The following is an 18,122-nucleotide window of genomic DNA, read 5'->3' as shown; positions in this document are numbered from 1 at the left end:
TCTCTCTCTCTGCCTCTCCCTCTCTCATCTCTCTGCCTCTCCCTCTCTCTCTCTGCCTCTCCCTCTCTCTCTCTCTGCCTCTCCCTCTCTCTCTCTCTGCCTCTCCCTCTCTCTCTCTCTGCCTCTCCTCTCTCTCTCTCTGCCTCTCCCTCTCTCTGCCTCTCCCTCTCTGCCTCTCCCTCTCTCTCTCTCTGCCTCTCCCTCTCTCTCTCTCTGCCTCTCCTCTCTCTCTCTCTCTGCCTCTCCCTCTCTCTCTGCCTCTCCCTCTCTCTCTCTCTCTGCTCTCCCTCTCTCTCTCTCTGCCTCTCCCTCTCTCTCTCTGCCTCTCCCTCTCTCTCTCTCTGCCTCTCCTCTCTCTCTCTCTGCTCTCCTCTCTCTCTCTCTGCCTCTCCTCTCTCTCTCTCTGCCTCTCCCTCTCTCTCTCTCTGCCTCTCCCTCTCTCTCTCTCTGCCTCTCCTCTCCCTCTCTCTCTCTCTGCCTCTCCCTCTCTCTCTCTGCCTCTCCCTCTCTCTCTCTCTGCCTCTCCCTCTCTCCTGCCTCTCCCTCTCTCTCTCTCTCTCTCTGCCTCTCCCTCTCTCTCTCTCTCTGCCTCTCCCTCTCCCTCTCTCTCTCTCTGCCTCTCCCTCTCTCTCTCTGCCTCTCCCTCTCTCTCTCTCTGCCTCTCCCTCTCTCTCTCTCTGCCTCTCCCTCTCTCTCTCTCTGCCTCTCCCTCTCTCTCTCTGCCTCTCCCTCTCTCTCTCTCTGCCTCTCCCTCTCCTCTCCCTCTCTCTCTCTCTGCCTCTCCCTCTCTCTCTCTCTCTCTGCCTCTCCCTCTCCCTCTCTCTCTCTCTGCCTCTCCTCTCTCTCTCTCTGCCTCTCCCTCTCTCTCTCTCTGCCTCTCCCTCTCTCTCTCTCTGCCTCTGCCTCTGCCTCTCCCTCTCTCTCTGCCTCTACCTCTCTCTCTCTCTCTGCCTCTACCTCTCTCTCTCTCTCTGCTCTACCTCTCTCTCTCTCTCTCTCTCCTCTCCCTCTCTCTCTCTCTCTGCCTCTCCCTCTCTCTCTCTCTCTGCCTCTCCCTCTCTCTCTCTCTGCCTCTCCCTCTCTCTCTCTCTGCCTCTCCCTCTCTCTCTCTCTGCCTCTCCCTCTCTCTCTCTCTGCCTCTCCTCTCTCTCTCTCTGCCTCTCCCTCTCTCTGCTCTCCTCTCTCTCTCTCTGCCTCTCCCTCTCTCTCTCTTCCTCTCTCCTCTCTCTCCTCTCTCTCTCTCTCTGCCTCTCCCTCTCTCTCTCTCTGCCTCTCCCTCTCTCTCTCTCTCTGCCTCTCCCTCTCTCTCTCTCTGCCTCTCCCTCTCTCTCTCTCTCTGCTCTCCTCTCTCTCTCTCTCTCTGCCTCTCCCTCTCTCTCTCTTCTCTCTCTGCCTCTCCTCTCTCTCTCTCTCTGCCTCTCCCTCTCTCTCTCTCTCTCTGCCTCTCTCCTCTCTCTCTCTCTCTCTGCCTCTCCCTCTCTCTCTCTCTCTCTGCCTCTCCCTCTCTCTCTCTCTCTCTCTGCCTCTCCTCTCTCTCTCTCTCTCTGCCTCTCCCTCTCTCTCTCTCTCTCTGCCTCTCCTCTCTCTCTCTCTCTCTGCCTCTGCCTCTCCCTCTCTCTCTGCCTCTGCCTCTCCCTCTCCCTCTCTCTCTCTGCCTCTCCCTCTCTCTCTCTCTCTGCTCTCCCTCTCTCTCTCTCTCTCTGCCTCTCCCTCTCCCTCTCTTCTGCTCGCCCCTCTCTGCCCCTCTCTCTCTCTGTAACACTAACAGATCTTGGGTGGGGTTATCAGTCAGTCTGCAGCTGAGCTCCGTGTGAGGTTCTGCAATTTTTCAGCCGGAAATGATGTGCAGCACAGGCCTGTGGCGTGGGAGTTATCGGAGGCCACTTTGGACTCTCCCTCCCGGGCCCTGTTACTGCAAGTGACAAAGGGCGATGTACCCGAGCCTGCAGGGTGTGGCCTGGGTCAGGGTCAGGGTCTGGGTCTGGGTCAGGGTCAGGGTCAGGGTCAGGGTCAGGGTCAGGGTCAGGCAGCAAGAACAGTCCGAGAGTGTGTTGGGGAGGTCTTTTCTGCACTACTGACCGTACCGGGGGGGGGGGGGGGGGAATGGGAAATGGGGGGGGGGATAAAAAGAGGGTGGGTAGACCGACACACTCCCGGGACCCCCTGTAATTACCGACACACTCCCGGGACCCCCTGTAAATACCGACACACTCCCGGGGACCCCCTGTAAATACCGACACACTCCGGGGACCCCTGTAAATACCGACACACTCCCGGGGACCCCCTGTAAATACCGACACACTCCCGGGGACCCCCTGTAAATACCGACACACTCCCGGGGACCCCCTGTAAATACTGACACACTCCCGGGACCCCCTGTAAATACCGACACACTCCCGGGGGCCCCCTGTAATACTGACACACTCCCGGGGGCCCCCTGTAAATACTGACACACTCCCGGGGACCCCCTGTAAATACTGACACACTCCCGGGGACCCCCTGTAAATAGCGACACACTCCCGGGACCCCCTCTAAATACCGACACACTCCCGGGGACCCCTCTAAATACCGACACAGTCCCGGGGACCCCCTGTAAATACCGACACACTCCCGGGACCCCCTGTAAATACTGACACACTCCCGGGGACCCCCTGTAAATAGCGACACACTCCGGGGACCCCCTGTAAATAGAGACTTCCCAGGACGGTACCACTAACACGCTCCTGGGGAATGCCTATTCTTCTCCCTCCCGAACTTCTGAAGACTCTCATCTATCCAGGAGGACGTCGCTCACCATCTCAAAGACCATTTGATTGGAAAGAATGGCCTGGATTTTCCAATGGGATGTGTATCCACCGGGCAAGATATTCCTCTCGCCTCCAGCCCTGTCTCCCACTCTGCGCACATTTCCATGTGTGAGGCCTATGTGACCCCTAACAACAATCTCCAATTATACAGCACTTTCAACGTAGTAAAACGTCCCAGGACTCTTCACAGGAGCGATTATCAAACTAAATTTGACACTGAGCCACATAAAGAGACATTAGGACAGGTGACTGAAGCTTGGAATCATAGAATTATGGAATGGTTACAGCACAGAAGGTGGCCATTCGGCCCATCGAGCCCGTGCTGGCTCTTTGTGAGAGCAATCCAGTTAGTCCCATTCCCCTGCCCTTTCCCCGTAGCCCTGCAAATTTTTTCCCTTCAAGTATTTATCCAATCCCTTTTTGAAAGCCATGACTGAATCTGCTTCAACCACCCTTTCAGGCAGCGCATTCCAGATCATAACTACTCACTGTGTAAAAAAGTTTTTCCTCACATCGCCTTTGGTTCTTTTGCAATCACCTTAAATCTGTGTCCTCTGGTTCTCGACCCTTCCACCAATGGAATGGTTTCTCTTTATTTACTTTATCTAAACCCTTCATGATTTTGAATACCTCTAAAATATCTCCTCTTAACCTTCTCTGCTCTAAGGAGAACAACCCCAGCTTCTCCATAACTGAAGTCCCTCATCCCTGGAACTATTCTAGTAAATCTTTTCTGCACCCTCTCCAAGGCCTTCACATCTTTCCTAAAGTGCGGAGCCCAGAATTGGACACAATACTCCAACTGTGGCCCAAACCAGTGTTTTATAAAGGTTCATCATAACTTCCTTGCTTTTGTACTCTAGGACTTTATTTATAAAGTCCAGGATCCCGTATGCTTTTTTAACCGCTTTCTCAACCTGTCCTGCCACTGTCAATGATTTGTGCACATATACCCCCAGGTCTCTCTGTTCCTGTACCCCCTTTAGAATTGTACCATTTAGTTTATATTGCTTCTCCTCGTTCTTCCTACTAAAATGTATCACTTTGCACTTTTCTGCGTTAAATTTCATCTGCCACGTGTCCGCCCATTCCACCAGCCTGTCTATATCCTCTTGAAGTCTATCACTATCCTCCTCACTGTTCACTACACTCCCAAGTTTTGTGTCATCTGTAAATTTGGAAATTGTGCCCTGTACACCCAAGTCCAAGTCATTAATATATATCAAGAAAAGCAGTGGTCCCAGCACTGACACCCGGGGAACACCACTGTACACCTCCCTCCAGTCCGAAAAACAACCGTTTCACCACTACTCTCTGTTTCCTGTTACTTAGCCAATTTCGTATTCATGGTCGAAGAGGGAGGTTTTAAGGAGCATCTTAAAAGGAGGAGAGAGAGGCGGAGAGGTTTAGGGAGGGAATTCCAGAGCTTAGGGCCCAGGCAGCTGAAGGCACGGCCGCCAATGGTGGAGCGATTAAAATCGGGGATGGGCAAGAGGCCAGAATTGGAGGAGCGCAGAGATCTCGGAGGGTTGTAGGGCTGGAGGAGGTTACAGAGATAGGGAGTGGGCGAGGGCCATGGAAGGATTTGAAAATGAGGATGAGAATTTTAAAATCGAGGCGTTCCCGGACCGGGAGCCAATGTAGGTCAGCGAGCACAGGGGGTGATGGGAGAACGGGACTTGGTGCGAGTTAGGATACGGGCAGCAGAGTTTTGGATGAGCTCAAGTTTATGGAGGGTGGAAGATGGGAGGCCGGCCAGGAGATCCGGGACAAGGGTGCTGGAGTCCCACCAAATTGGGGGCAACTGCACTGTACCCTCCCCGTTGGTTATTCACTCCCCTCCCCCCCACAATCCTATAACACTGGGCGCTGGGAGCTAATATGGGGTGGGGTACAGGGAGGTGGCAGAGCCTGTATCTCTCTAGGCCCCTGGGACCCCCCGCTAGGAATTGGGGAGAGGGGTGTCCCCCAAATAAGTCCTGCCCCTGATCTGCTAAAGAGTTGGAAGTGCAAATGAGGCTGAAATTCTCGGTCAAACAAACGATAGAGAAATCTAGGGGTCCGTGGGAAGCCAGTCTGAGAAACCACAGTGCAGGATCGTGAAATTTAAACAGCCATCCGGGAGTTACTCCCCACCGCGTTAAAACAGGCAGGGCTCTCCGGCTGGGAACTGGGATTAAGTTCACCCCACTCTCCGCTCCCAGTGGGGAATCATGCCCACAGTGTCAGCTGTGGCTCAGTGGCTCGCACGCTCTCTCTCTCTCTCTCTCGCCTGCTCGCCTCGGAGTCAGGAGGTCGTGGGCTCGAGTCCCACTCCAGAGACTTGAGCACATAATCCAGGCTGAGACTCCGGGTGCTGCACTGGGGGAGCGCCGCACTGTCGGAGGGTCAGTACTGAGGGAGCGCTGCACTGTCGGAGGGTCGGTACTGAGGGAGCGCCGCACTGTCGGAGGGTCGGTACTGAGGGAGCGCTGCACTGTCGGAGGGTCGGTACTGAGGGAGCGCCGCACTGTCGGAGGGTCGGTACTGAGGGAGCGCCGCACTGTCGGAGGGTCAGTACTGAGGGAGCGCCGCACTGTCGGAGGGTCAGTACTGAGGGAGCGCCGCACTGTCGGAGGGTCGGTACTGAGGGAGCGCCGCACTGTCGGAGGGTCAGTACTGAGGGAGCGCCGCACTGTCGGAGGGTCAGTACTGAGGGAGCGCCGCACTGTCGGAGGGTCAGTACTGAGGGAGCGCCGCACTGTCGGAGGTGCCGGCTTTTGGATGAGACGTTAAACCAATTTTAAACCATGTCTGCCCTCACAGGTGGATGTAAAAGATCCCACTGCACTACTTTGAAAAAGAGTGGGGGGCGGGAGGGGAGGGGAGGGGAGGTCCTGAGCCCCAGGGGCTCTGATCTGCACCTGTTCCATTCCGGGGGGGCTCTGACCTGCTCCTCTCCCATTCCCAGGGAGGTGGTGGGAGAGGAGGGGAGTCCGGACCTGCTCCTCTCCCATTCCCAGGGAGGGGGGGTGGGGGGGTCCGGACCTGCTCCTCTCCCATTCCCAGGGAGGGGAGGGGGGGGGGGTCCGGACCTGCTCCTCTCCCATTCCCAGGGGTGAGGGGGGGGAGGTCCGGACCTGCTCCTCTCCCATTCCCATGTCCGGGTGGACAGTGCCCGCCGCCCCGGTGAAACAGACAGACTCCGGACCCGAATCAGACCTGAACCCGGAAGTGCGGAGATTCCCCGATGAAGCGACTCTTTTTGTTACATTCGGTCAACACTCACCCGGCGGGACATCGACCTCCCTCTCCCTCCCCCCTCCTCCCCCTCCCCCCTCCCCCTCCCCTCCTCCCCCCTCTCCCTCTCCCCCCCTCCCCCTCCCCTCCTCCCCCCTCTCCCTCTCCCCCCTCCCCCCTCTCCCCTCTCCCCCTCCCCCCTCCCCCTCCTCCCTCTCCCCCCTCCCCCTCCTCCCTCTCCCCCCTCCCCCTCCTCCCTCTCCCTCCCCCCTCCTCCTCCTCCCCTCCCTCCCCCTCCTCCTCCTCCTCCTCCCTCTCCCTCCCCCTCCTCCTCCCCCCTCCTCCTCCCTCTCCCTCCCCCTCCTCCTCCTCTCCCTCCCCCTCCTCCTCCCTCTCCCTCTCCTCCACCTACCTCCTCCTCCTCCCTCTCGGCCTTTTCAAATCCCTTTATTCCCTCTTCAATGGAGAACCGGACCCGAGAAACATGGAGCGAAACTCACCGCATCTTTTTAGTTTCACTTTTTAAGTAACTACATCCGTCGGAAGGTGCGGAGATTGACCCGGAGCCCCGGGGAATGGTTTCAATCCCTCCCCATGTGTGAAATTGATGCATTTAACACCTTTGTGTGTTTATTGCATTCAATCCCCGGCTGTAAAAGTGCAAAAATTCGTTACTGGTTTGAAGCTACAGTGCAGAAGGAGGCCATTCGGCCCCTCGTGCTGGTGCTGGCTCTTTAGACGTGCTATCCCACCCTCGCCCTCTAATAATAGTCATGATGTGGAGATGCCGGTGATGGACTGGGGTTGACAATTGTAAACAATTTCACAACACCAAGTTATAGTCCAACAAATTTATTTTAAATTCCACAAGCTTTCGGAGGCTTCCCCCTTCCTCAGGTGAATGTGGAAAATTCACCTGAGGAAGGAGGAAGCCTCCGAAAGCTTGTGGAATTTAAAATAAATTTGTTGGACTATAACTTGGTGTTGTGAAATTGTTTACAATTCTCAAGGGCAATTAGGGGATGGGCAATAAATGCCGGCCTTGCCAGTGATGCCCACACCCCGAGAATGAGTTTAAAAGAGAGTTTATGTTTGCTAATTAATATCTTTAATAATTTGTACAAGTATTTGAAATGCCACATAATTCAAAATGCAACTGGTCGCTCCCAATCCAGACAAATATCATTAACATTGTTTGATTCAAAAGTTATAAAATATGGAATGATATTGAATTAAAAACTGAGCTCCAAAAATAGGAATTAAAATTGGTTTCTTTACAAAATCTGAAGTGGTCTCCAGGAACAGGCCGTAGTGGTAGATCTACTGCCCAGAATCAGTGAGACACCCGGGGGCCGTGAGACACCCGGGGTTGTTGAGAGGAATGGAAATGTATCAGTGAACAGGACAGGAAGAAATCTGTCCCGTGACACAAAAAACTTTTTTAATAAATGGACGTCTCCGGGAAAGTGTAATTTCTCCAAATCCTCGGTCGGACCAAGAGCAGGGAGGGAGGTTGTCAGCCCCTTAACAGAGCGACCAATCCTCTGTGCCTCGAATTTTCCCTGATGCCCCTCCGTCCCTCCCTCCCACTCCCCTCTCATCTGTGGAAATTTAATATTACTTATTCTATACACTGCATTAACACCCAAACAAAGTAATACAAGAGTTTATTTTTTACTTGTATACAAGTGGAAGAGCAGCTCAAGACAATGGTTGAGGATACATCTTCACCGAGTTCAAGAAACAGCTCACGTTTATACAGTTCAGTAACAACGCCCACCTGTCATAGAATATGGGCGTACACGTACATTCTTTATTGGTTCAGGTAGTTGGTCAATCAAAATAGGGAACCCACCCTCGGCTTCCCACAGCCATCTTGATATCTTGGACGCAGGCCTGGGAAAGTGCTTTTCCCTAAGAAATTGTCTTTATTATCAGTAAGTCTGTACCCAGTCTCAAGGCTATATGGTCATTTATTCCTGTTAGTCAGCTACCTCTCTGTCTAAGGGAGGACAGTTATCAGCATGAGAAACTCAAAGTAATTACACAATTGTGCTTCTATGTGTTTTCGTGAGAAACTTTATTATGTGAGTTTAAGTGAATTCGCTGGTCAGTTAATATGGTCAAGTATCCCTTCATGCACTTCCACACATCCCGCCCCTCCCCCTCTCCCTCCCCCCTCTCCCATCCCCCTCCTGCCAATCCCCCCTCCCATCCCATCCCATCTCCCCTCCCGCCCCTCCCATCCCACCCCTTCTCCCCCCATCCCACCCCTTCTCCCCCCTTGCCTCTCCCCCCATCCCACCCCTTCTCCCCCACTGCCTCTCCCCCCTCCCATACCCCCTCCCTCTCCCCCCCCCCATACCCCCTGCCTCTCTCATCCCCCTCCCCCCTGCCTCTCTCATCCCCCCTCCCCCCCATCCCCCCATCCCTCTCTCATCCCCCCTCCCCCCCATCCCCCCTCCCTCTCCCTCTCTCCCATCCCCCCTCTCCCCCCGGCGATTATCTGTCAAGCAAAAAAGAGGGAAATTTGCTCCCAATTCTTTGGGAAAAAAACACTTAACAAAACGACAACACTTAAGGCGCCATTTGGTCACCGTGCTGTTCGGGGTTGTGGGGAAAATAAATCAGTGTCCTGGACGACCCATTTTCTAGGCTTGGGGCGCGACCGTACAAATCCTCAATTCTTCATCGGTTGGCATGAGATTGAAGAAGGGGTAGATCGTTCCCTTGAATTTGCCGGTGAAGCTGTGGAGGTGGGAGTACGAGGTGGCATCGCAGAACAGAACCCTTCCCGCCTCGTAGTTGACGTATATTCCGATCCGCCGGAGCTTCGCCTTGGTAGAGATTCGCAATCCGGTGATGCCATTGGCCCAGTAGAAGCCCTCCTGACACCCAATGGTCCAGTATCCGTCCTGAGGATTGAGGGACAGCGTTCCCGCCCTTGCCACCGAATCCTCGGCTACTCCCAGGTCCCAGTCGGACTTGCTTCCCACTTTCACCTCCCAGTAGTGTCTCCCGGTGACGAGCCCTTCCCTCCCCAGGACGGATAATCTGGACTGGAACCTCCTGGAGATGTCGATGGGAACCTTGGCTCCTGCACTGTAGCTCACGCTGGTCAGATCAGGAGATACCCTGAGGTTACAGTGTGCGGAGTCACGGTCCAGGGTCACGGAAACTGGAGGGGTGAGAAAGAAAGGGGGCAGGTTTTAAACTCGGAACTGGGAAGGGTTTCGCCAAGACAGGATATTAAAGGTGAGCTAACTGTGGGCAAACATAAAACACTAGGGAGCACTGTGAACAGTTCTCCATATTACAAAAAGGATATAGAGGCACTGGAGAAGGTGCAAAAAAGATTTACTAGGATGATACCAGAACTGAGAGATTCGTACTATCAGGAAAGACTGAACAGGCTGGGGCTCTTTTCTCTAGAAAAGGGAAGACTGAGGGATGACCTGATCGAGGTCTTTAAGATTATGAAAAGGGCTCGTAGGGTAGATGTAGAGAAGATGTTTCCATTTGAAGGGGAGACCAGAGCTAGGGGTCACGGATATAAGATAGTCACTAATAAATCCAATCGGGAATTCAGGAGAAACTTCTTCACCCAGAGAGTGGTGAGAATGTGGAACTCACTCCCACAAGGAGTAGTTGAGGCGAATAGCAGAGATACATTTAAGGGGAAGCTCGATAAACACATGAGGGAGAAAGGAATAGAAGGATATGCTGATAGGGTGAGATGACGTATGAAGGGAGGGGGCTCGGGTGGAGCATAAACGCCAGCATGGACCAGTTGGGCCGAATGGCCTGTTTCTGTGCTGTATTTTCGTGGTAACTCGATGATGTAAGTTAGCAGCTGCTAATTTGGGAGGAGGCTGGTGTGGAGCCTAAAAGGCTAGCATGGACCCTCTGGGCTGAATGGCCTGTGCTGTACGCTCTATGTAATTCTATGAAAAATATGGACACCAGCAAAGGTGACACTGTGGATAGTTACCAACACAGGTACTTAAAGGGGAGGGTAACTATGGCTAAATAATAAGCAATTAAAGGGGAGGGTAATTGTGTGAGCAAGTACTTTAAAGGGGAGGGTAACTCTACAGGTAGGGAGCATCCCTGCCACTGGCCAGTTCCATTCCCTCACTTTAAAGGCTCTGCCTGAAACTCTGCACCACCATTGCGGAGTGGGTACCAAGTGAATGTGTTGGGGTGGCATCGAGTTACATCAAAACTACAGCACAGGAAGGAACAGGCCATTCGGCCCAACTGGTCTATGCTGGTGTTTATGCTCCACATGAGCCTCCTCCCTCCCTACCTCATCTCACCCTATCACCATATCCTTCTATTCCTTTCTCCCTCATGTGTTTATCCAGCTTCCCCTTAAATGTATCTCCACTATTCACCTCAACTACTCCTTGTGGGAGCGAGTTCCACATTCTCACCACTCTCTGGGTAAAGAAGTTTCTCCTGAATTCCCTATTGGATTTATTAGTGACTATCTTATATTTATGGCCCACAAATGGAAACATCTTCTCTACATCAACCCTATCGAACCCTTTCATAATTTTAAAGACCTCTATCAGGTCACCCCTCAGCCTTCTCTTTTCTAGAGAAAAAAGCCCCAGCCTGTTCAGCCTTTCCTGATAAGGATATCCTAGTTCTGGTATCATCCTTGTAAATCTTTTTTGCATCTTCTCCAGTGCCTCTACATCCTTTCTGTAATATGGAGGCCAGAACTGTTCACAATACCGGATTAGAGCAAGTTCCCACGGTCGATTCAACTCCATTGGAAGAGCCGAGTAGCCACAGCATCGGGGGCGGAGGGGTGGGTGGGGGCGTTTGCGTCTCCCGCTCTCCCAGGCGGCAAGTTCCCCATCCTGGCCGAGCTGCCACCAGGGCACGCTGGAGCGGAGGAGGGAAATAAACCGAGGAAGGGAGGCCCCATCGGGGAAACCATGAGGTGGAACCGGCCAGGGATCACCACCTGGTGTTGGGGAGAGGAGGGACCTTAAATCGGGCAGGTGAAAAGTGTAAACCAGGGACTTCAGTGATGTGGAGAGACTGGAGAAGCTGGGATTGTTCTCCTTAGAGCAGAGAAGGTTAAGAGGAGATTTAATAGAGGTGTTCAAAATCATGAAGGGTTTTGATAGAGTAAATAAGGAGAAACTGTTTCCAGTGGCAGGAGGGTCGGTAACCAGAGGACACAGATTTAAGGTGATTGGCAAAAGAACCAGAGGGCAGATGAGAATTTTTATTTTACGCAGCGAGTTGTTCTGATCTGGAATGCGCTGCCTGAAAGGGCGGTGGAAGCAGATTCAATAATAACTTTCAAAAGGGAATTGGATAAATACTTGAAGGGAAAAAATTGCAGGACTATGGGGGAAAGAGCAGGGGGAGTGGGACTAATTGGATAGCTCTTTCAAAGAGCCGGCACAGGCACGATGGGCTGAATGGCCTCCTTCTGTGCTGTAAGATCCGAACAGAATGACGCCAATTGCCCCTCCCACACACAATTCAATATGGAATCTCTGGTGAGCAGCAAGTCCTACCTGCAACACTGGTAATTCTCCGAATTGCTGAAAGAATAATAAGAATGACAGATTAACACGTCTGGTTCATGATACGTTTATTCAGTTATTAGGAAGTGTCTAAAAGAGAACGTCTAAGATAGAGACTAAACGACACCATAACATCGATCTGTCCTCTGTTTTAGCCGAGGTATTAAAAGAGTTAAAGAACAGGCACAGAAACACATCGCGAATTTGCTCGCTCATAATGGCAGCAGAAGATTCTGGCCTTGTGTATTAGTCACACTGTGAGCACAGCGGGTAGATTCCCCCCGATCATTATCTTCGACAGCACCTCCCAAACCCGCAACCTCTACCACCTAGAAGGACAAGAGCAGCAGGCACATGAGAACAACACCACCTGCATGTTCCCCTCCAAGTCACACACCATCCCGACTTGGAAATATATCGCCGTTCCTTCATCGTCGCTGGGTCAAAATCCTGGAACTCCCTTCCTAACAGCACTGCGGGAGAACCTTCCCCACACGGACTGCAGCGGCTCAAGAAGGCGGCTCACCACCACCTTCTCAAGGGGCAACTAAGGAACGGGCAAGAAATGCCGGCCTCGCCAGCGACGCCCACATCCCGAGAATGAATAAATGATATCCCGGGCCCTACCTGTTTTTGATAAACAGCGAATCTGGTCTGAAAGGAAAAAGAGACAACCATTAGTGATCAGTTTTACGCACCTGGCGACGATGGGGGCTTTTACTGAATGCATTTTTAACCTTTGAGTGTAAACGTGATGAGATATCGATTAGACCACCTCAGGGCTGAGGACCTGCAGACAAGTTTAACTATACAATAGCAATGACGCACTTTAAACCTTTACAGAAACATTTTGGGAAATCGCCACTCTCCCAGTTGCTCCCCCTTCTCCCCCTCGATCTTGTAGCTCCGACCAGGAAAGACTGAACAGGCTGGGGCTTTATTCTCTGGGAAAGAGAAGACTGAGGGAGTGACCTGATAGAGGCCTTTAAAATTATGAAGGGTTTCGACAGGGTGGATGTGGAGAAACAGTTTCCACTTGTGGGGGAGACGGAGGTGGAGGGATTTTTTTCTGGGTGAGGGTATCGAGGGATATGGAGCAAAGGAGGGTAAATGGAGTTGAGGTGCACATCGAACTGAATGGCGGTACAGGATCGAAGGGCTGAATGGCCTCCTCCTGTTCCTATGAGAGTCCAGGACAAGGGGATATAAATATAAGATAGCCACTAATGGATCAAATAAAGAATTTAGGAGGAATTTCTTTACACAGAGAGCGGTGAGAATGTGGAACTCACTGCCACATGGAGTGGGTGAAGCAGAGATGTATTTAAGGGGAGGCTTGATGCAGACATGAGGGAGAAGGGAATAGAGGGATATGGGAGGGGGGGGGGCAGGGTGGGAAGAGGGAATTAGAGTGGGAGGAAGCTCGTATGGAATATAAACACCGGCCTAGACCAGTTGGGCCGAATGGCCTGTGCACCAATCTGCCATTTTTTTTTAAAAAGAGGAGTCTGGCCTGTCCACAATTAGAGTCAGAACAGGGAGGACCTGCCAAGCCCGAGTTTGCCGGTTTTCCTGAGCAGTCTGAATTCACTCCTGGTCTGTTCTCACACCCCAACTCCTGAACTGCCCCAAACCCCTGCTGCATTTCCACAAAAGGGCAGGTTTGGCTTTGCTTTGCTGAATTTGGTGTTAACGGAGGAGATTTTTCGAGCAGTTAGGGATCATTCCAAGCGGGATATTTAGTTCTGCCGGCCTTTTATGTGGCAATAAGTACCAACAGAAATCAGATTATTTGCTTTAAAAGTGCAAAAACAAGAGAGGTTTTCCTGAGACAATGATTGACGTTTCACCGTTTGCATGTTACAATGTGGCATTCTGAAACACCTCCTCCCTGATGTAGAATCCCACTCTCACCCTCCCCTGCGGAGTACAGACCCTGGCCTCTCCCCTCACGGTGTAAGTATAGGTATACCAGGTAGAACAGCCATGGTAAGCTTTTAAAATATATGTCCACATACTAATATCATTCTGCAATGGCCACACAGGCCTGGAGCTGTGGAGACAATACCTCACTGCCTGTCCATGAGAAGAGATGAAGAAATACAGTAAATCGGTCGAGGAGATTGTAGGGAGGTAATCTGGTAGGGAATGGACTGGGAAGAGACAAGAGAGAGGCCGTAACGGATGCCCACTGTTTCTCATTAGTGAGTAAACAGATTTGACTGCACAGACACATTGAAGGGAGGTTAACCAGACCGGGTTAGAATGTGTTGACATAATGGCGTTAGGTTAGGAGGACGTAACTAAACATTTAAAGACAGAGACACTGGAGCTCCTTGGGGTATGTTTGATTTAGTCTTTCTAAGACGAGTGTAAGCAGTCGAGACAAGACACTTGCGACCTTCTGAGGAGTCCTTGGCGTGTGAGTTATAATTGGTACTTATAATCATATGCACTGCACGTAAGGGGTTGTGTTTTATTATTTCATTGACTTGATTTAATAAAGAGTATTAAACAGATGTTTCAGTGTTTCCTCGTCCCCAGATTTGTTTTAGAAATGAAGGATGTACAATATCCAATAATACTCCACATCAGGGCAATAGGGATATATGACAATATCCTATATAAACCCAACAGGATCACGGTGCACAGACATAATTCAATCCCCTCTTTGAAGTCATACACTCTGTCCTTATTTTTATATCCTCGTTACAAATTCTTTCATTCACACCTACAATGGGAGCTCCCTATGTAAACCTGTCACACTGTAACCGCACCCTCCTGTCAGTCACGTCACTGCAGCACCTCCGCTGGCAGAAGGCCGTAATTACAGCCCGACAAAAGTTTTGGAAAGGCAAGGCCCCGTTTATAAATATGGACACGGGAAGTTAGCACAGAAAAAGGGCCACAGGATGTGCAAGGTTTTTGATTTGTGAATTAGACATATGTATTTAATTTTAATCCTGCCCCAGAGATATCCCGTCTCCATTATGGCACGTTACAAGATTTAAGCTCCATGTTGTGCACCTACACGGCCCATAAAGATACCCGGAACCCAACAACCCACACTGTGCAGCAACTCCCAAACCCGACGTGTATTGTGTACAGTCCTGTCTGTAACTCTAACTGAACAGAGGGAAATTAAACCCTCAGTTAGCCACTTACCCAGGTCGCCATGGAGCTTATCTAGAAGGAAGCAAGAAGGAAAGACGACAAAATTACTCAGTGTCGGGGCCACAAACACCCTTTCTACATCCCCCTTACCCAACGCACCGGACTCAAATTCAGTTACAACCTTACAGCCCAGGAGAAGCCGAGCGTTTCCTACTTTTCAACAGTGACTGCGTTTCATTGGGACGTCCTGAGGTGGTGAAAGGCACTGCAGGAATGCACGTCTTTCTTTCTTTACTGCGCGATGAACCAGGAACAGGAGGAGGCCATTCAGCCCCTCGAGCCTGACCCGCCCTTCAATAAGATCGTGGCTGATCTGTATCTTAACCCCGTTTACCCGCCGAAGCTCTGTACGAGTCCCAGCTTCATTGTACCTCTGGTAATATGGCAGGGACGGGCTGTACACTTGGGCCCGTCGAGCCCGGGCGGCAACGAGACCGTGTATCAGCCACAGTGACTGGCGAGGCAAGACACACACCCCGGGTAGGTACGGGTCAGGTGGTCTCAACGTCCTGCTCTGTCTGCCATTGGAAGTGACCGAGGACCCTCGACATAAAGTTCAAAGTTAATCTCCAGAAATCTTACCACCAGGGATGGAAACGGACAGTGGGGGGGGCGGTGGGAAAGAGGGGGGCAGGGGGAGGGGGCAGCTTTGCCTTGTAGGATAGCGTGTATTGGAATAGGGAAAATAGCTTAATACAGTGGAAGGGGGGCACAAATTATTTTATTTCCTACATTACAACAGTGACTACACTTCAAAAAAGTACTTCATTGGCTGTAATCACTTTGGGACATCCTGAGGTTGTGAAAGGCGCTATATAAATGCAAGATCTTTCTTTCCTTCCAGGAAAATCAGACGAGAAGGCAAACATGTAAACAGCCAATGAAATGCTTTTAAAGTGTAGTCACTGTTGTAATGCAGGAAACACAGCAATTTGCGCACAGCAAGATCCCACAAACACCAATGTAATAAATGACTCAGATAATCTGTTTTAGTGATGTTGGTTGAGGGATAAATATTGGGCCCAGGACACCGGGGAGAACTCCCCTGCTCTTCTTCCAAATAGTGGCCGTGGGATCTTTTACGTCCTCCCGAGAGGGCAGACGGGGCCTCGGTTTAACGTCTCATCCGAGAGACGGCACCCCCGGCAGTGCAGCACTCCCTCGGTACTGCGCCGGGGAGATTTTGTGCTCAGGTCTCTGGAGTGGGACTTGAACCCACGACCTTCTGACTCAGAGGGGAGAGAGAGAGAGAGAGAGAGAGAGAGAGAGAGAGTGCGACCCGGGGCTGACACACCCTGCGCCCAGGTGGTGTGAGGAACAGGAGTATCGACCCCAAGCGGTAACCACACTTCCGGTGGAGAAGAGGATCTTGAAGGGAGAGGGGTTCGTAGGGACCGGCTTGTGTTCCCTGCCAATACAAACTTCGATACATGGGGATATTCCCCCACTCCATTCCCTATTTTTATATCAACTGGGGAATTCTCAATAGTGTGACGGAAATATTTAGTAAATCCCTCCTGTATTTATTATAATCCTTTAAGTCCGAAATCTTACTCAGTTCATCTGTGAGATTATCTGAAAGGAAAGCAAATGAATAAAATTAAAATAAGACCAACACAAATTATTCCTACAATTTCACTCACACCCTGTGGGGTTCCCCTCGAAATCTTAAACTCGGGGTCCCGAGTTTCCCCGAGATCCCCAGAGTAGAATTCCACAGCACAGGAGGAGGCCGTTAATACCACGGTGCCTGTTCCCTCTCTCGGAAAGACCTCTCCCCTCATTCCCATTCCCCGGCCCTTTCCCCATTCACCCCATCACCCTCTGTTCCCTCTCTCGGAAAGACCTCTCCCCTCATTCCCATACCCCGGCCCTTTCCCCATTCACCCCATCACCCTCTGTTCCCTCTCTCTGACAGAGCTCTCCCCTCATTCCCATTCCCCTGCCCCTTTCCCCATTCGGCCCATCACTCTCTGTGCCCTCTCTCTGACAGATCTCTCCCCTCATTCCCATTCCCCTGCCCCTTTCCCCATTCGGCCCATCACCCTCTGTTCCCTCTCTCTGACAGATCTCTCCCCTCATTCCCATTCCCCTGCCCTTTCCCCATTCACCCCATCACCCTCTGTTCCCTCTCTCTGACAGATCTCTCCCCTCATTCCCATTCCCCTGCCCTGCCCCCATTCGGCCCATCACTCTCTGTGCCCTCTCTCTGACAGATCTCTCCCCTCATTCCCATTCCCCTGCCCTGCCCCCATTCGGCCCATCACCCTCTGTTCCCTCTCCCCCATTTCCCCTTACCCTTTAATATTTTTCTTTTTCAAATATTCATCCACTTCCCCGTTAGAAGTTATTCTGGATTCTGCTTCTCCCGCTGTGTCTGCTCAGGCATTCCATGTCCCAACAAGACGACAGCCAGCGGGAATCCAGCACCTATAAAGAATACCGCCCCCCCCTCTCCAAAATGTCCTCCCCACCTCTCCTTTAGGTGCTCAGTTATAATGGAGAGGTTCCATGGGGACCACCCACCCATGTTGTGGGCCCAGGCAGGGAGGGGCAGAAAGTTATTCAACCATGGGGTGACGACCTGACACCCACACACTGATTTTCCAGCAGGCGGTCAATCAAATCCAGTCACATTCCCACTGGGTGAGTTAGGTCAAAGTTACCCCCTCTACGCGCCCCCCCCCTCCGATGGCATTAGATGCCAACAATTCTCTCCTTGATACTCCCAGCCCTGTGTTTGGAACGTTCTGGAACTGTGACTCACCTTGATTTCTCTTCATCAGTTCATATCCTAAAATACAAAGAGAGAGAGACACAAATCACGAAACATACTGGAAACACCAGGGAGAAGGATTTTGATCATTTAATCACTCGGGCGATATCGGTTCTGGGGAATGGGACACTTTCCATTTTCTGCACCTTGTCTCAGTGTTGAACATTCTCCCGGGTCTAATGTGGGTTAATTCCACCATAAAACTCCCAATAATCGGCCAAAACCCCAGGCTCAGAACACAGAGTCTGACCCACTGTCCCGCCCAGTCCCAGAGGGGGAAAGGACAGTGTCTGACCCACTGTCCCGCCCAGTCCCAGAGGGGGAAAGGACAGTGTCTGACCCACTGTCCCGCCCAGTCCCAGAGGGGGAAAGGACAGTGTCTGGCCCACTGTCCCGCCCAGTCCCAGAGGGGGAAAGGACAGTGTCTGGCCCACTATACCACCCAGTCCCAGAGGGGGAAAGGACAGTGTCTGACCCACTGTACCACCCAGTCCCAGAGGGGGAAAGGACAGTGTCTGACCCACTGTACCACCCAGTCCCAGAGGGGGGAAAGGTCAGTGTCTGACCCACTGCACCACCCAGTCCCAGAGGGGG

General features: G+C 51.9%; 1 protein-coding gene across 1 annotated transcript in view; it reads right to left on the bottom strand.

Annotated features, from left to right (window-relative positions):
• The window catches only part of LOC137304967 (uncharacterized), a 79,507-nt gene that overhangs the window by 48,625 nt on the left and 12,760 nt on the right, over positions 1 to 18,122 (bottom strand). Inside the window, exons 7-12 of the mRNA XM_067973743.1 lie at positions 17,520 to 17,546; positions 16,307 to 16,327; positions 14,744 to 14,764; positions 12,206 to 12,232; positions 11,570 to 11,596; positions 8,691 to 9,204 (exon numbers count right to left, since the gene is read on the bottom strand). Of these exons, the coding sequence (XP_067829844.1) occupies positions 8,691 to 9,204; positions 11,570 to 11,596; positions 12,206 to 12,232; positions 14,744 to 14,764; positions 16,307 to 16,327; positions 17,520 to 17,546 (637 nt within the window). The remainder of the gene's footprint in view (positions 1 to 8,690; positions 9,205 to 11,569; positions 11,597 to 12,205; positions 12,233 to 14,743; positions 14,765 to 16,306; positions 16,328 to 17,519; positions 17,547 to 18,122) is intronic.

This window comes from Heptranchias perlo, chromosome 39, assembly GCF_035084215.1.
Source record: "Heptranchias perlo isolate sHepPer1 chromosome 39, sHepPer1.hap1, whole genome shotgun sequence".
Taxonomy (NCBI): domain Eukaryota; kingdom Metazoa; phylum Chordata; class Chondrichthyes; order Hexanchiformes; family Hexanchidae; genus Heptranchias; species Heptranchias perlo.
This window is presented reverse-complemented; position numbering and strand designations above follow the sequence as displayed.